Source organism: Oreochromis niloticus, linkage group LG7 (genome assembly GCF_001858045.2).
Source record: "Oreochromis niloticus isolate F11D_XX linkage group LG7, O_niloticus_UMD_NMBU, whole genome shotgun sequence".
Taxonomy (NCBI): domain Eukaryota; kingdom Metazoa; phylum Chordata; class Actinopteri; order Cichliformes; family Cichlidae; genus Oreochromis; species Oreochromis niloticus.
The window spans coordinates 5,518,005-5,543,460 of record NC_031972.2 but is presented as its reverse complement, the minus strand read 5'-3'; the positions used below and the strand labels follow the sequence as shown (position 1 = coordinate 5,543,460).

The 25,456-nt window shown below is 40.9% G+C and overlaps 1 protein-coding gene across 20 annotated transcripts in view; it reads left to right on the top strand.

Moving 5' to 3' along the window:
- The window catches only part of ppfibp2b (PPFIA binding protein 2b), a 96,721-nt gene that overhangs the window by 52,450 nt on the left and 18,815 nt on the right, over positions 1-25,456 (top strand). For 10 of the 20 annotated variants that reach the window (XR_003221186.1, XR_003221188.1, XR_003221187.1 and 7 more), the window contains 7 exons: positions 1,473-1,586; positions 10,077-10,226; positions 18,998-19,225; positions 20,136-20,228; positions 21,809-21,937; positions 24,907-25,018; positions 25,192-25,224. Coding sequence is in view for 17 of the 20 variants with exons in the window: in XM_025909443.1 (XP_025765228.1) it covers positions 1,473-1,586; positions 10,077-10,226; positions 18,998-19,225; positions 20,136-20,228; positions 21,809-21,937; positions 24,907-25,018; positions 25,192-25,224 (859 nt within the window). In the remaining 3 variants the exon portion in view is untranslated. Of the gene's footprint in view, positions 1-193; positions 521-1,410; positions 1,587-10,076; positions 10,227-18,997; positions 19,226-20,135; positions 20,229-21,808; positions 21,938-24,906; positions 25,019-25,191; positions 25,225-25,456 lie in introns of those variants that run through there. The other 10 variants (XM_025909451.1, XM_025909452.1, XM_019360798.2 and 7 more) reach the window with 10 other exon arrangements.

Sequence of the window (25,456 nt, the reverse complement as noted above, 5' to 3'; positions counted from 1 at the left end):
GTTCATGCAGCTGTGATTTCCACAGTCTATCTTTACATTCCTCCTAGTTAATTTGTCATTTTGGAACTGCCCCTTTATGCTCTCTGTGTATGTTTGTTTTATGCTCTGGGGAAGCCCACGCGAGTGGATGATTTTTTTTTTGACAATAAGTGCACCACCCGTCTGGACAACCCCGGTTTGTAAAGTTGTCACAAAGTCCACATCTCGTTCCTTACCACCACCACCCGCACACCTACTTCTTACACATTCCTCAACTGACACTGCCCGTGATTGGTTGATATCTAAGTTAACCGGGGCTTGTTTTTACTGACTGGAGATTTAATTGGCTGTGGACAGTTTGCCCCTCCGTAGTGCCTTCCTGCCTTTTCACCTGCCTCTACTTTAAGACTGCTTATGTGAAGCTTTGTCTTGCTTCAGCGTGTGCTAGTATAGACACACTCTGTGGTTAGTAACTAACTTCCTTCTAGCTTTGTCGAGAGCATTCACCTCTATTTGTGTGTGTGTGGCTCAGAGGAAGGAGGTAAGGGGTATTTTTAACTTTCTCTTTAGCATTTGGAGTTTATACAGTCATGTCAAGATCACTCCGTGTTGTTTCTTTACTTTACTTACTTCATGTTTGTGTCATGTTTGTCAAGCGTTAGTGGTATCCATGTTTTGGGTGCGAAACCTAACACAAGGCTCTTAGACGTGACTCATTCAGATACTTGTTCATTCATTTACTCACTTGTTCATGGTTCATCAGTGCTAGGCAGGCCAGGTTTAGCAGACCAGTCCCTCTGTAGTAACACATGTTCATGTTCTGTTAGCGGTTACAAGTGTCAAGCCAAAAACTTGACAAAATATTCCTCTGTGCCAGAGCAATGTGCGACAGGACGTGGCTGCAGGGGTAAAAATCAGAGAAACTGAAGTGACAGAGAGTCAGCTGCTGTCAGATGGATTTGGCATCGTTTAGGTGAACAGGAGGGATCTTCGAGTGTGTGTGTGTGGGTGCACGTTTGGCAGAAGGTGAATGGGTTGTCAGAGAGATTATAGTAAGTGTGCAATACATTCCTAGGTGACAGACTGCTGAGTAAATGTGTGTGTGTTGGTTTGGAGTTGAAGTATGTGGTGATGTGTTCTTTTATGTGGACTGAAAGAAGAAAAACGTAAACATAAACCAAAAGCTGCAGACTGTTGAACATGTAGGGTAGACTCAAACTGAAAATATTTGTCTATCAAGGGTATTAGTACTATGATATAGTGTATATATAGCATATTATATAGTACTATAGTATTAGTAGTAATGTAACAACGTTCTCTCTCCCATAAAAACTTGTATAAGTGGCTAAAATCAAGTATCCGGTGTAGCAGAAACAATGTTTACCAACTAAAACTCCTGCATATTCCTATCTATTTTTTCCTTATCTTAAGCGTGTGATCAGCCAGCGCTCTCTGAGGACGGTGTAATACAGTATGACTGTGTCACCCACCAGGTGAGCGTTCTGACCGACCAGGTGGAGGCCCAGGGAGAGAAGATCAGAGACCTAGAAAGTTCTTTGGAGGAACACCGCCAGAAACTGGCCTCCACTGAAGAAATGCTCCAACAGGTAAAGCACGTGTATTTATAAACCTGTCACAGAAAAATGTTGAACAGATGAAATATTATTGTTTGTATATTGCTTGATCACCCTGGAGGGATAATCGGCAATTCTGATGCTACAATACAAACAATATGGCAAGAAAATGGCATTTGTAGTAATAGACTCCTCATAAAAGGTGGACATGGCCTTTGTGGTTTCTGGATGTCAGTGTTAGCATTTTGGCTAACACTGAGGCTCAACTAAAGGCAGCAAGCTTGGCTAGCAGAGAGTGAAATCATCTGTAAAATTTAGATTTCGCCACTAAATTTGGGACTTTTAACCAGGGAGCCAGTGGTAATGGTGACTCACTTTGTGGAACTAGCCTCAATTTGATTTTAGATGAACTGCAGTTTGTTTGGTCGTTTGTACTAGTTTAATTTCAGTCAATTAAGAAAGCTGTTTTAACCCCCGTATATAAAATTTATTGCTTAAACAGTATTTACACAGGCTCTCTACAGAGGGCCGCAGCTGTTTGTTATCAGTGCAAACTGCATCAGCCTAAAGAAGAGAGGGTATTATATTTAAAACATTAAATATGGTCTCCAGTGGTGCCCAGTCATATTGTAACTGAAAATGAAACTATAACAGAGGTCAGACTTATTAAGTTGACCTTGTTTTCACTTGGCGTGTCTGGGTTTTTTTTTTTCTGTTAGAGCAAATACCAAGTCGCTGACTTCAGGTGATAGCAGCGAGTTATCCAACAGGATGTTCAGAGTGACTAAAGTGCAGGAGTGAGTTGTTACTGTAAATGAATAAATAAAGGAGTGGCGCAGTGTTTTATTGAGGGTTCCAGTTTGATTTTATGCTCGCTGGCCTCCTTTGACTCTGTCCCTGTTTAGCTGTGTGGTGGGTATTACACAGACATCAAAACAACTAGATTTTAAAGGGTCAAAGCTCGAAGTTACTCAGTGTTCAGTGAGATGTAATGAGATTAGACAGAGTTTACTCTTACAGTAGAGTGAGTTTGAAGGTGACCTTTTTAGATAAAGGATGTAAAATGTTCTGCTACCAGCTATGTCCCATTCATTGGTTTTAATGCACTAATGTTGACTTTCCATTAATGCAACTGCCGTCGGCCCTGGAGGGATGAGAATAAGTCAAAACATAGAAATAAAGCCCAGATTTCAGCAGCAGATACACGAAACTGAAAAAAAAGGTTTCCATAAACATAGTTTCTAAAACATTAGCAGCGGTAAAATCATGTGTGTTTCAAAAGCATTACTGAAAGATGCTGACAGAAAATGGGCCAGTCTGATTAATTAAATATACCTTTCATTACAACATCTGGTAAACTGTGAGTACATTTATAACATAGGTTAATAACAAAGGGATATATTTGGAAACCAGCAGAGCATTGAAGGTCTGTTTAAACTGCACTAAGAGCAAGTGAATAAAAGAAGAATACACTTTGAATTGATCAAAGCCTTTGTGTCGGTACAATGTGGCCTATGAGTTATCAAAGATTTATTTTTAACATCAAAGCAATTTTCATATAACTTCTATATAATCTATCTCTCTATATGTGTACAATACTTTGTCCTTAACTGAAAAAAAATTGTCAAAGCATCAAGCCTTTGGGGTTTTTTGAATATGAAAATTAATATCAAATACATACTATATTAATCCTGGGTGAAGATCTCAGTAACATGTTGCAAAATGTGTGCAAGGCGAACAGAAGAAACAACTGAATCTGTATTATTTTATAGTTTTGTTGTCTTCAGTATCATTCCAAACTGTAGGAAACAGATAACTACAAGTAAATACTAACTCATGTGCATCAACGTCTGTCCTTACTGAAAATCCCATTAGTATGCGCTCATTAGCACTTTAAGGCACTGCTGGACAATAATTGTAGAGCAAAGTGCAGTAAATGGAAAGTTTATTCAGCCGGCCAGTCTTTGGATTTCTCTACTGCTGTCCACAGTAGGTCATAATTCTGCTAGAGTAGATGTAAAGTAAAGAATGTGAAGCAGAGTCTTCTAGTCGTTTCAGTTGTTTTGGTTGCCGTCACCAGTGAGGCAAGCTCGTGAGCTCTGCCAAGCTGGACACAACAAGACTGCAGCTCTGTGCATCACAGAATCAGGCTTCTGTTTAGACTCCTCAACAGGCTCTTTGTCCTCCTCGCTGTCAGCACAGAGGATAAAAAGGCCACAGCCCCAAAATAAATACCCCGCTGCGGCCGTGACGTTTTTCTCCCTCATCCAGCCACCCTTTGTTATCTATTAGTTATTGCTGTTGATGTTTTTTCAAGTGATCTAACCAGTTTTAGGTAAAAACACAGAAGGAGTAAAGCATTTCTCTCTTTTTTTTTCCTTTTTGGTTTGTGACTTGACGTTTGTGGTTTTTCCTGGTTTTAGCTGCACTGATCTGCAGCTGTCGTCCTGGTTTGTGGTTGTTTCTTAGTAGCTGCGAGTGGTTCCCTTTTACAGTTTACGACCGCTGCTCAAATAGTTAATCCGATATGAGATGTTTGGTTTGCAGAGATGAGGGCTGAGTGAGGAGAAAGATAACCGTGGACCGGTGTTTTCAGTTTCTATCTCGTCTGTTGTGTCTGTTGAATTTTATTATCCTTCAGTTATGTGCCTCCTAAATCTTCTCCATGCATAATTACAGGGCATGTTTGAAGGATTTAAAAGGTGGCAAACACGTCTGCTTCTGCAGTGTCTGCATCACCGAGAGTGTTAATACACAAGTATGAGTACACTGGTTTGGATCATACCAAGGCTGTGACACATGATAAATTCATCTTCTGATTTCTGCGGGTTTATGTTTTCACATAAAATTACATTTATATTTTAATGCTTTCATTAGCAAAAGTGGGAAAAAAACAAAATGAAGATTTTGAAAAACAAAATATCAGCAAAGCTGAGGATTGTTGGAAGCTAAGTTAGTTGACTTAAGTCAGGGGTGTCCATCTCCAGGCCTCGAGGGCCGGTGTCCTACAGGTTTTAGATGTGTCCTTGATCCAACACAGCTGATTTAAACGGCTAAGTTACCTCCTCAACATGTCTTGAAGTTCTCCAGAGACTAGTAATGAACTAATCATTTGGTTCAGGTGTGTTGACTCAGGGTGAGATCTAAAACCTGCAGGACACCGGCCCTCGAGGCCTGGAGTTGGACACCCCTGACTTAAGGACTCTCCACAGATGTTTGAAGCTTAGATTATTCCCAGAAAATGGAAAAAGTGAGGTGCAGCACCTTCAAGTGGACAATCAGCATGAAGCCGAAAAACAAAAAGTTGTACAGGGGTTGAAGGACACCTGAAAACGCGTACTGTGAAATTAAGGGACTTCACACTGCAGCACATTGCAAACATGAGAGCCTCCGTTAACAGACGTCAGCTGGGTGTGGAGATGGATGCTGTACGTCTGATTCTGTGTAGAGTATTCGCAGGATAGTATTCACATGAGCAAACACAAACAAATTGTGTGTCTGTGTGTGAGTGAGAGAGACAAGCGACAGGCGAACAAGAGTTTATCCAGCCATGCAGCATTATGTGTCAGCGCTGCTGTTTGCTGTGGGAACCACAACTAATCTAATAAGAAATAGCCCTCAGGACACACACACACACACACACACACACACACACACACACACACACACACACACACACACACACACACACACACCACAGGGTGCAGAGTTCTCATGCTGGAGGGGATCCACCCACACATGTAGTCATACTGTGACTACATGTCCTACAGTTCCTTTATTTAGACATAAAAATTACTGTACTGAGACATTTCTGTCTACACGACTTACACTGTTGTAGTTACACAGTATCCTAAACAACATACAAGACAAGTGTAACACACATAAACATTCATGGGCCATTATGTTTTAATATTTTGCCATGTTCATTAAAAAAAGTAATTGACTCAACAGCAGACTGTCACAGTCTGGCTGGGGCAGACTGTATGTGTTGCAAAAGAGGACTCAAACGCAGACCAAAAACTGAACGTGACGTGGATTTAACAAAAAACAAGCCGTTTATTAGGGCTAGCAAAAAGGTACAAACAAAAGGCATTGGTGAAACTAAACAATAACCTAAACTGGGAGAACTAAAACTAAACATGAAAAACCTTAAACATGAACATTGATACCTGAAGTTGAGATGTGGATGAGCAGACGACCTGACGAGGACTGACTGAAAGCACACGGACTAAATACACACAGGAGGATAATGAGGGAAGTGGGAACACATGGAGAAACAGCTGGGAGTAATCAGGCTGGACGAGACAAGGGAAGCAAAACTAGAATCACTCACATGAGACACGGACCTTCAAAGTAAAACAGGAAACACACTGACCGGACTCTAGACATGCAAACTTAACAGCAACTGAAGAGACAGAACATAGGGACCTGAAACGTGGGACAAAAAGGCACAGTAGACACAACGCCACAGGGAAAAGAGTAAAACAAAACACAGAACCTCTTAGAAAATAAAAGAGGAAACCTAATGAAACGTAGACATGACTACATGAACTTGACAACATAACAGACACGAAACACATGAAGGGCAAGGGAGACTTAACAGGGGTTGGAAGACACAAGGGGAATCTAATAACAAATGAACATAGGAAACCTAATAAGCTTAAACATACACTATAAACATCAAAAGAACTAAAACTCAAAACACTGGGTCATAAGACCCAGGATCGTGACACAGACGTCATTCACTATCCTCATTATTGTCATTATCATTGTTATAGAAAAAAATATCAACAGCCCAGCAATTTCCCAGCAGTTTTGGTTTCCCTGCACTCTCCCACTGATGTTTCTTTATTTTATGCATTTTTGGCCAAGACAAAAAGGCGGAGGTCTGTGATTTGGCAACCAGAGATTGAGAAATATCAATAATATAATAATAAAATAATAAAATTTTGCAACGTGTAGTGATGATGATTGCCACATCCTACCTACAGTTATGGGAATGGCTTGAATCAAATGAGAACACTGAGGCTGAGGATCCTGAAAGTGCCAAAATTGCTGTTGGCACTTGAGGTTGGCTTTAAAGGTCACGCTTGAGTTTTCCTTCTGTGGTGAATCTAAGCAGAGCCTTGAACCTACTCAAAGCCGAAGCCATGCCAGCATTTATGCCAGTGCAGGCTGCGTCAACGGCAACGTCCAGTTGCATGTCTGAGGCCTTTTGGATACTGTCTGTGTTGTACTTTTAGCTGCTTCTTTATTTCCCAAGGGGTTGCTGTAGTGGCTGTGTCCAGATTTTTAAATCAGAGCAGATTTTACACAGGATACTCCTCTTGACGCAACCATCCCATTTATCTGGGCTTTGGATCGGGACTAGGAGTACACTGGATTGTCACCCCCTTGAGGTTTAGTTAGTGTCTCCTCTGGGTCTTGAGCCGGGGATCTTTCATGTAAAAAATAAATGTGTAACATTTGGGTAGGTTTAAGGTTAGCCTAAACAGCTGACTGCTTTGATTAACAGCTATGCCAGCACGAAGAGTCATAGCTAATTTTGGTCAGGCCTCATTTCAGCTAACTGTAGTCACTGAACTGAGCCTTTCCACTGTGTTAGTAATCTTTTTCTGCCATTTGGGACCATGTCGCACAGAATGCCCAGTGAATTTGTGCTTTGCCTTTTGGTGAGTGAAATGAGGATATTTTTATATATCTTTTTATTGCACCTCTACATTTTATGGATGCAACATGAAAACCAGAGCTTGCGAGCCTTAGCTTATAACTTAGATCTCAACATTCTCGTCCAAATATGGTCACGTCTGAGTCAAAAAAGCTCACCTGCCTGAAGTGAAGACCTCATATCTCCATAACCTTTTGGCATGTCAACACATAGTGGAAAAATATATAAAATGAAATGTTACTAGGTCTAAAGTGCCTGATGTGACTTTTTACAGGAGAGCGAGCAAAGGTGCTCAAACAGACCTAAAACTGACGTGTTAAAATCAGAAGCAGTGCATATTTGAAAGGGGCTGAGAGTAGATGACTACTTATGACATGACATAAAATGACGGGGTAAATATATAAGAAGATTACCTATGCACCAGAGCCTACTGTGACATATAAAGGACAGCATGCTAGTTACACTGAGGCAAAGGGAAGTTCACAGGCAAAAACAGTGTTACAGTACCAAACTTCTACTTCTGCGATTTCATTGGGTGTTTAATTTTTAAACAAATACATAGTCTATACTTCAAGTTCTCCTCCCTAGTCGTGCCATGTTTAACTCTGGAGATGAGCGCAGCCTCTTTAAAGGGATCTATAAATTCTGTGGAGCATATGATAATTAGTCACATGCACGGCACGGCCTCATTATTAAAGGAAAGCAAATGTCAGGCAGCTGAGCCGTGGGCCATGACCACAGCGTGTGGATGAATTACCTCTAAATATTGCGGCTTATCCCTCTGTAAGTGACACTGGTGTTAGATTGCAAACTGACAGTCAGCTGCCATAACTAAAGAGATTTTCTAAATATCTGTGTGTGTGTGTGTGTGTGTGTGTGTGTGTGTGTGTGTGTTCTCGTGTGTGTGTGTGTGTGTGTGTGGCTGCTGAGCTGGAGTGATTATGGGGTTTAGTTGTCCGTTTGCGTGGCTGTGGTGTTGACACAGTTTGTTTACTATGTGATGTTTCCGTTTAGGCAGTGTGGTAAAAGCGAGGTAGCAAGAAATTCCTTGTCTGACATTTAATGGACTGTAATCTACTTTATTTGACCGCTCACAAGTCATTGAATTTCTGTCTTAAATATATGTTATTTAAAATAGGCTCATGTGAGAAGTGTGTGGCTATAATTCTAAAAACATCATCAGCATCTTTTTTATTGAATTTGATTTATTTGGCATTTAGAAAATGTGCACACACAAATGAAAAAATAGAGAAGCAATAAAATGATTCTGATTGTTGTTCTGCTCCAAAACCATCTCAAAAAAGTTCTGCAATAATAATACACTTTGTTTATATAGTGCAACTATAAGGCTACAAGATGCTTCACAAGACAAGATAGTCACGGTAAAACAAATAGTAATAAAACGTTTGAGAAACGTTTAAAGGTTACACAAAACTGGGAGGGAGAGCACAAGACAGTTAAAAGCAGAACAAAGAAAATGAAGAATTACAAAGAAGTTCAGTAAAAGCAAACAAAAATAATCAGAGGCTCATGAAACATAAGTGACAACATAAAAGTAGCTTGATTTGGAGGCATTGAGAAAGTCTGCTTATCCGATGTCTCTACGAGAGATTTAAAACAAGAGTGTGAGTATTAAAAACTATTAAACAGCAGAAAATTTATTGTTTACAGCCTCAGTTTACACTTCATCACAGCTCTCTGCTTTCTCGGTAAAAGACTTTCAGTACCTACTGCTGACTATGACTAAAGAAAATATGACTACCTCTTACAGCAAAAACATTCCTGTTAAAGCAGCAACTTCTGCGGGAAAATCACTTCCCATAACAAAGCGGTTAAGTTACACTGACTCACTGATTTGGGTTTCGTTACTTTGCTGACTGAAGGACTGGACTAGAAAGAGGTGAACTGTTGCGAGCCTTCATTCAGTTAGTTCATTTTCAGATTTGTTTGTGCTCTTCCTAAAGCTCCCACTCCTCTTTGTGTCCTGCGTTTTGACTCGCACATGTGTGACTACAGGGCATAGCTGGTCTGATCGAGTGCTCTGCTTTAACTGGACAAGCGGAGTCCTGCATATATCAACGACAATTGTCCTGTTTAGCAAAGTTAAAAGTAACAGGGATATGGCAGCTTTAGCCACTGCCATTCGACACCATTGCTCCAGAACCAAACCTCCAGGAATCATATAAAGTTGTAATTGTTAAATTTTTCCACAGTTATTGTTATATTATCGCGAGTGGGGGCCACACTTGAATTGGCAGCCCTAGGTTTTATATGTCCCAATTTTTTTTTCCTCATTAAGCTTTTTAAACTGGTGCACAAAAAGCTTGTAAGTTCATATTTGGTCTGTTTGGGTTTCTTTTTCTTCCCATTTCTTTCTAAATGTTTCATACTAAACAAGTATGGAGCAAGAAGATAGACGTCAAAGGCTTAATCAGCAATCCAGGTCAACTGTAGTTTGAGTTTAGAAAGGAGGAAGTGGAATTTAAAGGAGTTTAGATGAGGAATTGAAAGCAACAGAGTTTTGTGTAAGTCAGAAAACGTTCCTTCATGTCCAGTGGAGTGCTGTTTTTCTTTCTCTCTCTTTTTTAGATGCTCTTTCTTTTTCTCTCTCTCATACCAAAGAAGGGATATATTAATAGAGTCTCTAGCACGCTCGTGTGTGTGTGTATATATTTAGCTTTGTGGGGTCTGGGCCCCAACCACTCTGCTCTGTTAGTGTGGGAACAACAACACGCTGAGTGGAGTAGCCTGCTTAGTCTCACTACACCGATCTCCAAAATCTGCTCTAGTTTGTGTAAGTTGCGTGTTTGCTTCCCATGCATCTGACTTAGACGGTGCACGTGTGATTCTCCCAGGAGCTGATGAGCAGGACCTCGCTAGAAACTCAGAAGCTGGATCTGATGGATGAGGTGTCCTTTCTCAAACTGAAGCTGGTCAGCATGGAGGAGACGCAAACCAACTCACACCCGCAGGATTCGACAGACACAAAGCAGAACAAAGCTGAGGTACGGAAAGTCAACAAACATGCTTTCAAACTCATTCAGCGAGATGTGAAAGTCTTTGATCTAGAAATGAAAATTTGCATAATGTCTGTGTTTAATGGGCTATAAGCCAAGATTCCTGCCACACTTGCCTGAGTGGAAGTTTTTCCTTCTGTGTACATATTGATGTATTATAGGGTTAAATAACAGGAGGATGAACATTTTCCTTTGCACATAGTTAATCCTGCTTTTGGTTGGGAAATAAACCATTATCTAATTTCAGGGCACAGATTAAGAGTATTATTTTAACTTACTTGCTGGTATTAAACAGTTATTGGTAGTTTGATTATGCACATTGATTTTCAGGTACTTCATCAGGTGGAAAGGCCAGATACCGACTGTCTCATACTTTTCATCTTGCCCAACTCTAAAACTTCGTAATGCCACATCAGAATATGTGATATTAGCGTCTTGAATAATAGCAACTGTCATTAACTGTTCAGCTGCGTTTGCCTGGATGATCCTTCACTACATTTCTGTTAGTTTGGGCTATTTGTCAGCTGTAAAGAGCAAACATCATGGCTGGTATGATCAGGTCTGCAGCCACCGCTTGAATGAAATCACCTTTAAAATGCACATCAATAGACAATACAACAGTTTTTTTCCACTGTTGTTAAAATAAAGCTTAATAATCTTTATTCCGTATGTTCCATGAGAGGTTATTTAGGGACACGCATCCTGTGGTACTGCTCTTGGGAAGTTCAGACATGATGTCTAAGGATGTGTGTAAGCTGTTTGTCTAGTTTTATTGTGTTTTTTTGTCTCCAAGCCAGGAGGGAACATGAACATTCACCAGGGGCTACTGCTGTCACAGTAGAAAGGCACAGATTGGGGGGGGAGGGGATTGTTATTGTATAATATGTGTTTGCTATATTTTGGCTTACAGATATAACGGTAACTACAACGTCTGCTTTTTAACTCTTTCTGCAACTTTGGAATTTGCGTCTGTGCTTGTTGTCCAATTTTGCCTCTCTCATCCAAGCCTTTTGTAAAGAAGGAAAACAAATGTTAGTGTGTGTATTAAACCGCGAGGCACTGATTCCTCCCATCTCCTGTCTGTGAGACCTCACCTGGTGGCAGATGATCCCACTAAAGAGGAGTGTGATTGGTGGAATGTGTGTTTGATGCTAACCGGGTCTATTCACAGGGCTCTTATCAGCCTCAGAGTTGTAAGTGCATTATTGTACAGGCAACGGCTAATTCACACAAGGCACAGTCTGTACATGAAACCTTGCACACTTGTCTGTTGGAAATTTATGCAAATTAGTACAGATTTCGTAAGGCAATCTCACATTTGCTTATTCTGAGAATCAGTTACAGACCTCTCGCTATCTTGCTAAAAAAAAAAAAAATCCTTTCAATTGCTGAAGTTTCATGGTAACGGTTAAACCTTTTACCGCTTGCATAGTTTGTCTTTAAGCCATGTGTAACAAAAAGAAAAAACGTTACAGCTTTCTCTAGAAACTCTCATGTTGACTCTCGTTTCCACAGCAGCAGCCTGCTGTTAATTTTGTTGTTTTTCAGGTTTGGTTTTCCCACTAAACCAGTGAAAAAGTCACACAAACAGGATTTTCCCACAGTTTTTGTCCCACATTTAAATGGAAATCGTAGAGGCCAAATGAAGACTCTGTCCTGCGATCCTGAAATATCTGTCACCCAGATAATAACCAGGCAGATGGTGAAAACATGCCCACCCTCCGGCCAACTTGACTGGCATAGGTAATGATGAAATGTGTCTGGATGGGGTACAAACTTCATTGGTGAGGCTCTGAAACAAGCCAGAACACATCAAACAGTATTTCCAGAGAGTTTAAGCACCACCCTGTTCACATCCTGCAAAGAGACAGCGGAGCAGTTTTTGTTTTTGATCGGGGACTTTAGAAATAATTCACTGAAACTGTGAAAAAACACCTGAAACTCATGAGCCTCACTAATATCTGGTGCACCTAAAGCCCTTCCACCTTTTGAAATCAAGAAATCAATAATTCAAGTATGGCCATCGTGACTTTTACAGAAAAGTGACCACCTTCCATTTAAGTAGTGTGAGCTCATTGTCATGTTCAAGAAACCAGTTTAATACGATCTGATCTGTGTCATGGCACATTAGAATAACTTTAGAATATGAGTACACTGTGGTTATATAGGGATGGACTTGGTCACCACCAGTATCAGGTAGGCGATGGCATTTAAGTGAGTGTGTCATAGTGTGTCATTAAAATATCCCCCACACTTTTACACCACCAGCAGCCTGAACTGTTGATGCAAGCCAGGCTGGAGCCATGCTTTAATGCCATTCACACCAAATTCTGATCCTACCATGAATGTTGCGGCAGAAAACGCATCAGACCAGGCAGCATTTTTCCAATCCTCTCCAACTTCGGTGAGCCCATTTAAACTGTAGCCTCAGTTTTTTTTTTCTAGCTGAAAGGTGTGGAACCTGGTGTAGTCTTCTGCTGCTGTAGTTCCTCTGCTTCAAGCTTTGACGTGTTGCGTGTTGAGAGGCGCTCTTAAACCTTGGTTGTAAGGAATGGTCATTCGAGTTACTGTTGCCTTCTCATCATCTCAAAGCAGCTGCTCATGTCTGACCTCTTGCATCAACAAGTTTTTTTCTCACAGATAACTGTCACTCACTGGGTATCTTCAGTTTTTTGGACCATTCTCTGTAAACCGTAGAGATGGTTATGAAGGAAAATCCCAGTAGATCAGCAGCCGCTGAAATACACCAACAACCATGCAGGTCCTCAGTTTTAACTTCAGCAGGTCATCTTGACTATGCATGCACGCCTAAATGCATTGAGTTGGTGCCATTTGATTTACTGATTAGCTATTTTGATTAGCAACCACTTGAACTGGTGTACCCAATGAAGTGGCCAATGAGTGTAGGTGAAAACGACTGCTCAGCTCAGCAACGGGTTTGGGCCTCGGTGAAGGTGAGAGTTACATTAGGACGTTGTTTCCCTCACTGACAGAACACACAAAAACGATGCACACATACACGCATTCCAACCAAGTCCGGCTGAGCAGCCCTTGCTTGTCTTCACTAGTTTCTTTGTTTGGACTTTGTTCATTGTGACACCCAGCTGCTTCCCACTGGCACAAACGGATACTAAGGCTGCTCATGTGGTTTTGCTGTGTGTGTGTGTGTGTGTGTGTGTGTGTGTGTGTGTGTGTGTGTGTGTGTGTAAAGCTATCACAAGCCATCCAGGGCCATGCTCTGATAGAATAAACACGATACAGCATTTTTGACACGCAGGGGCCCATACTCTGCAACCGCACATGGATGGAGTGAGATAAGCATCGGCGGAAGCAGACAGAGGGGAGGAGATAGTGAAGGGAACAGATGAAAAGAGAGAGGGCAGAGAAAAAAGAAGGAACAGACGGCCGATATACAAAAAGTGACAGGATGTAGTTTGAAATATTGTTTTCTGACCTGTAAGGTGCACATTAACTGAACGTGCATGATAGCCACACTGCAAATCCTGCAGGACGTGACTGCCAGCGATGTCTGATTCTGTGAGAAAACCAAGTGTGAGCTGACTTTGCTTCTTGTGCAAAGCTCACATTCACTCAAAAACAAGAAGAAAATTTGCCTTAGCAGAAAACATTTTTATTCAGTCAGGAAGCCACATTCTGTCAATAAATCCTGGCCGCTGTTCAGTATTTCAGATATCATTTCAGGTACAGTGAACCTGAGTTTAGTGTACCTGACATGATCCTCATTTCATAAGAAAGCTGCCTGCAAACTCTGATATGATAGATTGAAGCTAAACTCTTGACGATGAAAATTACAACATCTCGGCTCTTTCTACGTCATACTAGCTGCACCACTTTGGCTACGTTCACACTGCAGGTCTTAATGCTCAATTCCGATTTTTTGATCAAATCCAATTTTTTTGTCTGCTTGTTCACACTACAAATAAAATGCGACAGCAAACGCGCTCTAGTGTGAACGCTCAAAGCGGCCCGCATGCGCAAAAGAACACACACAACACGCTCTGTTTAGACCCAGAGCAGACAATATTGTTTGACTGATGGCCCTTAATATAAAGACTTCGGACTTTACGTTTCCCAATTTTTGCTTTAAATTATTGTGTTATTTACATAATAATGTAAATAACCTAATAATGATCCTTATTGCAGTTTTAGAGGAGCGGTGCTTCAAAGGATAGTTGCAGATTTCTGTCAGAATCTGCAGATTATACAGTACAAATAAAATGTTCATGTTCTATGGGCTCAAAATGTGGTCATAAATATTTTGTACTTGTAAATCAGTTTTGTATGTGTAAAAAGAATTTGTGCGTGCGTAAAAAAGATTTGTATGTGTAAAAAAGATTTGTGTGTGGACTTAGCCAAAAAAACCCCTGCAAGTTACAAGTACGAATTTTGACCCTATTTTTCTTCCTGTCATCTGATTGGTCAATGTCATGTCAATCACAAATGTAACAATCCAATCAGAGAACAGATGGGTTTGGCTGTCGGAGGGGCACTTTTTTGAACTGCAGGTCCTTGAAGGGAATAAATGCCCTTTTACATGCCAACCCAGCGTTTTCCTTCATCACCACGAAGGAAAACAGTCTGTGGTCGTCCGAGTTTGGTGATTTTTGTGTCACAGGTCTACGTGCTTTATACAGGGACTTCCACAGCCTTTTCAACAGCGCTGCGGACCGCGCGGGGGGGGCAGTGTTTTGGAAATGACAGTCTTCATTACAAAGCTTTCTTCGTTATGAATTAGCATACATGTTTTTATTGAACATTTGAAGAACTAGCAAAAAAACCAGAAACTGTTGTAGAGGACATAAAGTCAGAGATAGAAACGACAAGGAGCAGGTGCATCTAGTACAGGTAGAGCTGCTGCAAAAACCCACAGAGCTCAGCAGCCAGCGCAACAAATTCTGGATCCTTTGCTTTTAGTTAGCAGTTAGCATTAGCAGCACATCCTGCGTCCGATGTGAAAGGACCTTTATGCTGCGCACTGTGACTCACAGCAATGGTCCCGGGTCAGCCCTGACTTTGTGTTAAACTAATCCTAAAGTAAAATAATGGTATTTCTAACCACTGACATACCACAACTTTATCCTTTCAACAGCTGCTGAAAGTTAGCGGACCTAGCTGCTATCGGATATTTATATAGAGATCCTCCAGCTTCAAACTGTATTACCCTTCAAGGACCTGCAGTTCAAAAAAGTGCCCCTCCGACAGCCAAACCCATCTGTTCTCTGATTGGATTGTTACATTTGTGATTGACATGACATTGACCAATCAGATGACAGGAAGAAAAATAGGGTCAAAATTCGTACTTGTAACTTGCAGGGTTTTTTTTGGCTAAGTCCACACACAAATCTTTTTTACACATACAAATCTTTTTTACGCACGCACAAATTTTTTTTACACATACAAATCTTTTTTACACACGCACAAATTCTTTTTACACATACAAATCTTTTTTACACACACACAAATCTTTTTTACACATACAAATCTTTTTTACGCACGCGCAAATTCTTTTTACACATACAAATCCTGATTTACAAGTACAAAACTGATTTACAAGTACAAAATATTTATGACCACATTTTGAGCCCATAATGTTGTCTTCCCAACAGTTTCACTGACATCTACACTGGATGGCCAGGAAGCGTTCGCGATGTCTTCTCCGGCGCTGATAACTGGCGTCTGTCTTGTGTCATAGAAGTAAAAGACGGATTTAATGCGACATGACCGTTCAAACAGCAGTCGCTTTCTAAAACATCGGATATGTATCGGATTCAGTACCAGATACAAAAGTGACCCAGATCGGATTTGAAAATATCGGATTTGTGCCGTTCACACTGTCATACCATGATCGGATATGGGTCGCATAGGGTCAAAAAAATCGGATTTGATGCGCTTTCGCCTGCAGTGTGAACGTAGCCTTTGTCTCACACTACTGTTAAATAGATGTTTAAAATGTTGGTTTAAAATAGTGATTTACAAAAGTTGCACTGTTAGCTTAGCACAGGTGGTCAGTTCATTTCAATATCCAGCACAAAAAATACCATAGCTTTTTTCAGCATTAAATACTGGTGCAATTAGCAGTAAATTGCATATCGCAGATGTTATTAAATCAGTTTGTGTGCTCCTAGAAATATATTTGCAGCAAGTTCCCATCTTTTACAAGCAATTTTGTCACTTCCTAGCATGTGGCTACTGTTAACCCAAGGCATCATGCCTGTACCTAACACAGTAGTTTTGGTGCTGAAATGTATCCAAAAAATCCATTTGGTTACATGCATGGGTTCATGTAGTCAGTGAGCTGGAACAATCCGGAACAGCATTTTGGCACCTTCAGTTAATGAGTCATTAAATCTGACAGGCAGATTAAACAAAACAGTGCAGGATATTATCAAGCAGTCCTTTTTTAGTAGGTTATATTGCAAAAATTGTAAAAAAGCAGCACAAACTTCAACAGGAATTGGGCGGCACTTATTCACTTTATCTAGTCTGTTTTTCAGGCTGCTTCAGGGATCATGAGGGTTATTCTCTCAGCTTGAGGCTCCACCACATAAATCTAACATCAGTCCTGTCAAAGAGCTGTTTTTATAAGTTGGTGCTGTCTTGGTTTAGTATTGGTTCAGTATTGAGATGCACACACATACTCACCAGAATCCAGCATGTCCGGTGTGCAGCTGAGGTGCTTTGCTTTGTTTACGTTATGATGGGGCTGACACCGGTCTGCATTTCTGTCAGCAAAGTCAGGATGTGTGTGTCTGTGTGTGTGGTTAGTAACAGCTGCGAGGCTCCGGTAGGCTGTCAGGAGGAATGGCAAGCATCCATTCTGAGCATTCCTCGGGGCCAAACACTTTCACCTCAGGAAACCACACCAACACCACACACAGGCTCGCTGCCATCTCACGAACACCTTCAAGTACTAAAGCAACCTCTTTTCAGGAACAAGATTCCCCTGAGCTGTGACATTTTCTTAGACCAACAGTTTGCTGAACTTTTAATGTATGTAAACAAAAAGTTAACAGTTAGCGACTTTGCTCTGTGGACCTTCATGTGTCTTGTTTATTGTACGCTCTGTTTTTTCCCCGTCTTTACATCCTGTCTTGTTTTGTTTTATTGGTCTAAATTCTGGGTTACGGCTCTGTTTCTCATGCGACTAGACTTGGCTGGAGCTCAGGCATGTTATAATAACCCTGGTGCTCCGGGTGGGGTTATTACTTAAAATTATGCTTTACAAAATGATGCTTTAGAAGCCTGAAATGTGGATTTTATGTAGTTTAAAAACAGCCCTGCCTGCTGAGCTGCTTTTCAGAGAATCGATTGTGGACAAAATCAGAAATCAGTGACATGAGTATGTAAAATAGGCCAAGCAGCACAATGACAGAGACTGAAATCTTGGCAGAGAACCTAGTACGGCTTGTTCCTTTATATTTACAATATAGTATCATATTTATATTGTGCAAGAAGTTGCCATGGAAACTATTCTAATGTCAGCAGAAGACAGATGTTAGCCCTGATCTGTTCCTCAGTGGATACGCTCAACATCTTCCATGGCCTGTTCTGTGACACCGGATTTAATTAATGAGACACTTTTAACATTTAAGGTAATCTGATTTATTTTTTCCTAAATACAATTTCTTGTTTTAGTATTTGTTGCTATTGATTGTTAGTGATACGGTGGTGAGTCTTTCTGATGTGACTGTAAACAGGATAAATGAAGCTTTTGGAACATCCAATCGTAATAACAACCACTAGCTTAACAGCCAGTACAGTGCAAAATCACAAAGTACATCAGCATGACAGACTTGTTGGTCGAGCACTTTTGGAACATCTAAAGTGTCATGGTCGTATCACAACGGGGCGTGTTGCGTTTGACCTTTCGATCTTTAATTCCTGTACAAAAGCTGGTTAGACTGGGATAACCCTCTGAGACAAATTAGTGATTTGTGACCGCTGTCTTGATTTAATTGGACACGATGATTCATCCACTCAGTTGGAGCGCAGTTCGCCCAAACAATACAACCCATTCTTAACCACCCCACTCTAATTCTGGCTGACAGGAGGTGTTTGTCTGCTCACCGCTGCTCTCCAAACTCCACTAGACTTCCTGCTTTTTCCTCTGACCCCAGACTAACCTTAAGAATAAAGTGGTCGCTCCTTTCCTGTCAGTGGTCACATTGAACCAGCAGGGAAGTGGTGCAGAAGCACTCGCACTGTACATGAGCACAGATCTGTTTTTCACACTATTTCAACAATGTAAGACGGTGAGGCATGATGCCTTGCCTGCATCTGTCTCCCACAATCTCACTGTTACAGCACTAATACAAGAGGAGGGCATTGCATAATGCAAAAGTATATAAAGAAGTTAAAGTTACTCTTAAGTTCCTTAGGGATGTTTTCAGTTGTTTGTCAGTGTGCTGAGGTTTAATGCACCTTCTTTTCTAGGATTCTAACATTTTCTCCAGTGAATTTAAGCATTTCTTTCTTCCTCTTCAAGTGTTTCTGTAAATCTTTGTGCTTTGTGAGTTTCACAAGATTTTTATGTGTTTTCTGAGTTTCTACAACAAATGGCCAACAGTGATCCAGATGTGGCATCAACCATTTTCCCTGTACTGACTGATTAACAAATAAGTTCATGTTTTATTCTCCTCTCCTCCTCTCAACTGACTTTCATTTATTCCTCTTTTCTTCTCCTCATCTCACCATTTCACCTCTTCTGCCACCCTTCATTTGTCTTCCAACCCTCCCAGTGTGTGGTAAATCTCATCAGTGAGCTCCAGGAGCAGATGTGCAGGTTTCAGGAGGAGATCAGCACTCGCATTCAGGAGAAACGGGCCCTGGAGGAGAAGGAGGCCCAGCAGGGGGAGCCAAGAGACGGCCAAGCCCAGGGCTACAGCCCTCAAGTTGGGTTGGTCAGCTTGGACCTGAGCCTGTCTGGCTCTGATGCCCGGCAGCACAATGGAGGAAAGACTGTTCACGTAGGGAGACTTGATGGATGAACTCATCTTACCCTCCTTCCCCATCATTTCTTCTCTTCTCTTCTTCCCTTTTAACCAGTCCACACACCACCCGGTATTTGGAATATTCCACAGAATCAAGCTAACAACCTCTCTTGTAGTGTCTGTATGTGTACTGCAGGATGTTGGGGTCACACTCTGCTCTGGTTCTTGCAGTGATTGAGGCTTTCGATTGGGTTTTCTAAATGCTTCCATACATTTGAGGAGTTATTTACCTAAAAAGCCTTCCAGCAGTATGACGTAGAGCGAACTCCTCAAGTATTTGAAACATTTGGAATGTATTTCAGCACCGATCAGGATGTTGTCTCTATAAATCCTTTCAAGCTTGCCTTTAGGACCAGAATTGTGTTTTGTATTAGATTTGATGTGGTTTCCTTGCATGACAGTGATTCCTCCACTAACAAAGTTTATATCTGTCGGCTTCCTAATACACTGACCAGGTGGATGGGTCATGTTACGGTCCCTATAACCATGCTGTCCAAAGTTTCCCCCAGATGGTGGCAGTGCGCAGCTGGCAGATGTGCGACCTGGAAGGCTTTCAGTAGTGTTCTGGGTTTCCTGGTTGTTAACTGCACGTTGTGGTGTCTGTTTCAGGAGGATCGTGTTTCCTTTATTAACCACTGTACTGTCTGGCCCTGGGGACCTTTATAACTGCACTGAATGTGAACCTGATGTTTGAATACCCTCCCATTTATATGCTGGCATGCGTGCCCACTCATGTAGATGAACCTCGTGCTGATTGTGACATGTAGATGCAATTTATAACTTTTTTTGAGAATTGCTTGAAAGATCAGAAAAGTTTCGTATTTGTGCACATGTATGCAAAGTGGTCCGGCTAACTAAAGAATGCTATGGTTTGGCTTTTCTGCAGGATTTGCAACAAGAAGTTAAGCAGCTGAAGAGCAAAGTGGATGAGTTGGAGGGAGAGAAGAGCCAGTATGAGAGGAAATTAAGAGCCACCAAGGTACTTGTTAAAGCACACAGAGCAGTGTAAAATGCAGTTTACATGCACCTACATGTCCTTAAAATCTGTTTGTAGAAGCTGGGATGTGTGTAACATGTACAAAAAGCATATCAAATGTTGAAACGGAGAAATCTTATTATATGTGCTTTTTTTGAATACGAAGACTTAAAAATGTGTTTCACTACTGCTGGAAAACATGTAAATTGTGGTTTGGCATTGTCTTCTGTGCGAAAGAAGTTCTCTCAAAGTTACTCCAAAATCTGTAAACATCATTTAGTATTAGTGGCGTCTTCACAGATGTGCATTTCACTTGTCGTAGGGCCCAAAATTGCAACGTTTCATTGGTTTTTAGCCTTGTTACTTGGTCTAGAGGTGTCTCCAGAATCTCTGGATCTTTAAATGTTATGATGTAATGCCCCGATACTTTGAACATCTCTAATCTTTTGTTGTTTTATGAAACTTTTACCCTTAAATTGTTGAACTCTTTGCCCACATAGTATTTTACAGAACAGTTAGTCCCTTCCGAGTTTTTCTTCTGAACAGCTCAGCCTGTTTAAAAAATTTTTTTTAATATCCAACAACATCACTAATTGAGCTCATTAGTCTCTGAGATCTTCCATCTGGTATTTTTCTTGGCATTTCTTGAATTTAAGTTGAATTGCATTACCGGTGTGAAATTGTAGTGAGCGCATATACAGCACAGACAGAGTATTTTGACATTTGTTGTGTTTTTGCACTACTTTTATTAAAATGTAGGTCTTACTTTTTTGTTTGAGAGTTATTTTGTGTAGAATACAAAAGAATAAATTAAAAATAAATTAAAAAAATGGGACTTAATGAGCTCTGAAGTTTTCATTAGGGTGAGTTAATTTCTTTTGGACAAAGCCAGGCGGCTTGTTTTCCTCTTCTTCCAGACTTACATTAAACAAACCCAAACATTGCTCTAAGCTAATCTGACTAACTTCATATCATAGATGTGAGTGTGGTGTACACTTCTCATCAAACTCACCTGAAGAAGATTTACCAAAATGTGGAAACTGGCCCATGAAGTCACTGCAACCTGTATAAAGGACGGACTTCCTAATCTGATAATTGCACATATGAAAAAGGAAATAGAGCAGATGTAGACAAGAATGGATGCTGGATACTGTAACAGAATATAAAAGTAACAGCTGGCGTTACTGTGATGTTATACGTAAAAGTTAGACAATTTGATCAGACTGTCACCAGGTGAATTTCTCTAACCTTCATTCATCAGGAAGAAATAATCAGAGCTTCTGTGTTTCTCAGCAGCAGAGACGTGCAGGTTCATTTCCTTTGTTATGACAGAGTCTCTCTCTAACACATTGTCTGATATTGTTTAATCTGAAGGAGATCAAACTGCCATTGGTTTCTCTGTGCTTACAGTGCTTCCTTCCTCCTCTCTTCCTCTCCCTCCTTCACTATCCGTCTCCTTTCCTCTTCTCTACTAACCCCTCTCTGCGGCTTGCTCTCTTCACTTTTTTCCGCTCCACTTTTCTCTTCACATCCTTAAATCTCTCCCCGTCATTACTCTCTTCCTGTCCTCTCTCCCTCTCTAGCTCTCTATCTCTTACTCTCTCCATGTGTGTTACCAGTCGCTCATGACCCAGCTGTCCAGCCTCAAGCTGACTGTCGAGCACACACAGCTGGAGAAGCAGCATTGGGAGGAGCGCTGGCGCAGCGCACAGGTGCCTCCTCTTCCTCTTCTCCTGCCTCCTGCTCTTGCCGCTTGTCATCTCCCCGTGTTGGTTTCTTTCCTATGATTAGTGTTTCGCCTCTTCTTTTCCACTTTTCTCGTCTTGCTCCTCCCCTTCTCGTGTTTTTTTTTTACCTTATTTCTTTTCTTTCATTAGTTTCCTTAGTTGCATTTGTTTTTGTTGGTCTTGCAATAGCTGTGAAGCTCTGTCCTGTCCCTTTGAGCAGGAAGGGACGGGACAGAGAAACCTACACAATAAAAGCTCCTGGTTTTGATAAGGACAAGGTTTGTATTTTTGAAAGCAGAAACCAGTAGATTCCATCCTTTTACTTGTGGCTTTTTCTTTCCCGTTGTTGTGATTTTTAGTGTGTGTTTGCATGGATTTTGTGAATTTATATGATCCTATCAGTTCTGTGTGTTTGTGCGACCCTACTGTGTTCATATTGTGCACTAAGGATATAACATGATGGCTTCCACATATTCTCGCTTCAGCAGATTTCCTGGCTGGTGCCTTTCATTTTATTTTATATACTCTGTAATATTTGGAGCCTTCGAGACAAACACAGATCTGATGGCAGTAACAAAACCCTGCACATCTCTCAGTTATTCTCTGGCTTTTCCTGCTTCTTACCCTATTGTCGGTTTCATTTGCTTCTGGGTTTTATAGCAGAGCAGCTGCAGGCATTGTTAAGTTTGCACTTATAGCATGCCACCATACAATCTGTGCACACACCGACTGTCTGACATCTGTTTTCTTCAACTGTTGCCTCCACAGTATTTGTTAGCATAATGTGCAGTTACCTTTTTTTTCCTTTCTTTTTGTCTTAACTCAGGTTGTCAAAACATGTAAAGGCCTCAGAGCAGACACAAGCAAGTAGATTAAAAAACAGGGTCCACTTTATGAATTTTTGCAGATAGGAGTAAAGTTGTAATGGATAAAGAAAACATGGTTTGCATGTGACTGAAGGCAGACTGAAGTACAGCAGTTTTTCTTATATTTGAGGGTCAATAATGAAAAATAAGACAGAGGTTTAACGCTTGCATATGTATAAAATATCAGTATTATTGTTTCTTTTTTTAAAAGAATGATACTGTAGAAGATGTTTCTTCCTTTGACGTTAAAGTTCCCTTTTGCTGTTGTATTTGAATTTTCCTTACACAGAAGCTTCTGTAACTCTAATTTGTCGGTTTGTGTGGGCACATTTGTAGACAGTATATAAAAGATGGACGTGATTGATGATCTTAAAACGGTTATTCTTGAAAGTTGTCACCACTGGTCGGAGAACAAAAGTTCACCTGGACAAATGAACGTAAAACTATTCAATTCAATTCAATTCAATTTTATTTATATAGCGCCAAATCACAACAAAAGTCGCCTCAAGGCGCTTTATATTGTACAGTAGATAGCACAATAATAAATACAGAGAAAAACCCAACAATCATATGACCCCCTATGAGCAAGCACTTTGGCGACAGTGGGAAGGAAAAACTCCCTTTTAACAGGAAGAAACCTCCGGCAGAACCAGGCTCAGGGAGGGGCGGCCATCTGCTGCGACCGGTTGGGGTGAAAGAAGGAAAACAGGATGAAAGACATGCTGTGGAAGAGAGACAGAGATTAATAACAGATATGATTCGATGCAGAGAGGTCTATTAGCACATAGTGAGTGAGAAAGGTGACTGGAAGGGAAAAACTCAATGCATCATGGGAATCCCCGGCAGCCTACGTCTATTGCAGCATAACTAAGGGAGGATTCAGGGTCACCTGGTCCAGCCCTAACTATATGCTTTAGCAAAAAGGAAAGTTTTAAGCCTAATCTTGAAAGTAGAGATAGTGTCTGTCTCCCGAATCCAAACTGGAAGTTGGTTCCACAGAAGAGGGGCCTGAAAACTGAAGGCTCTGCCTCCCATTCTACTTTTAAATACTCTAGGAACAACAAACAAACACAAATGTGGGTTGTTCTGTGTTATGTGGCTTTAAATATGTCCTCTGCCCCAAATCTATAAAAACAATGTAGTATTCACACCATCTGTATATCAAAGATGGACGTACTGACAGTGATGCCACCTATTGTTTCCTGGACCTCAAATTTTAAAGCCTCACATAACCATTCTGACCATTGCCATGATGTTTTTGGAGCCAAAAAGAACTATATTAGCATGAGAAGGTGGCGTGCTATGCTATCAGATAATGCTAGCAAGCTAAAGTTATATAAACTGTATGAATGCAGTGCAGAGAAACACACATATTTGCTTATTGATGGACCAAATAAATATCAGAATGTCATTCAACAAGACTGAAGCAATTATGTAGAGGAAACAATCTGTAGATGCCAAAACTTTTTTCTACTATGCTATAAATTTGTTAAGAAGCGTTCCCCTAGCCAAGTGCAGTTCATGGCACGTCATCCTGGCCTCATTTTCAGCTGCTTGGGCACAATGCTGTAATGTCAGTCGTGTTACAGTTAACAGCTGAGGGTGGAGAGTGTAGTACATGTCGGAAATGGTGTTTTTTTGCCAGAAATACTTTATCGGGTAGATGCTTGAGTGGTGATGCAGTTTCATTAGATCATGTGGAGAAAGCTGTGGTAGAGTTTGTTTTAACAAAGTATTGTAAAAAAGTGAAATAGTGGGTTTGATTTAAAGCAGAAAACCTCAAAATAACTTGTGGCTACATGTGGCTTTCAGTGCTTGTTTGGTCTTTCCGTTGTGTAGCTTTGTTTGAGAGAAGAAGGTTCTCAGTGCCAAACAATAATAGCAATAATAATGATAGTATAGAATAATGTCAGAATTCACAACATATGTGTTACTCTGATGGCTCATCAGTTGGCTGTTTGGTTTTAGAAATGATTCGCTTTTAAGAAAAATGATTTGTTTAGTTGCTTCACACTTACAGCTCACAGACATCCACTGACCTGGAAGATCGACCCAGTTCACAGACATCTACTCTGACTTCCTCCACAGGCAGAAATTTCAGAGCTGCAGCAGCTCCTGGCCTCCAAAGACGCTGAGATCGAGTGCCTACAGACCCAGCTGCTGGCCAGAGGCGGCAGCGCCAATGACAACGCAGAGAGAGGTACACTCAGCTGACAGTCTGACCAATCAAATCTGTCAGTGCAGATGTGTGCGAGAGGCAGCGATGTGCACGTCTGTCAACTCTGATTACTGTAACATCTAATCAACAGTTCCTCTCTCCTCTGCTCTTCACTTGGCTTGTTTTTTTTCACTCTTTGCTGCCCTCTGCTGTAGAGGAGGTGTATATCAAGCATCTGATTAACAAATGTAAGGCATTTCTGTTACTAATGGGGCTAATTTCTAACCAACCTCCTGGACAGCTGGAATTTTCTGTTTTGGTCATTCAGTGATATTTATTACTCAAATGTGAAACTTAAAACCAAACAGGGAACACTTTAAAGGTCGAGGCTAAGTAGTCTCTTCATCGGGAATGTGGATGTTTGGTTTGAGATTGGACCACAGCAAAGCTTCACTGTGTGTCTGTGATGGATGTGAGCCT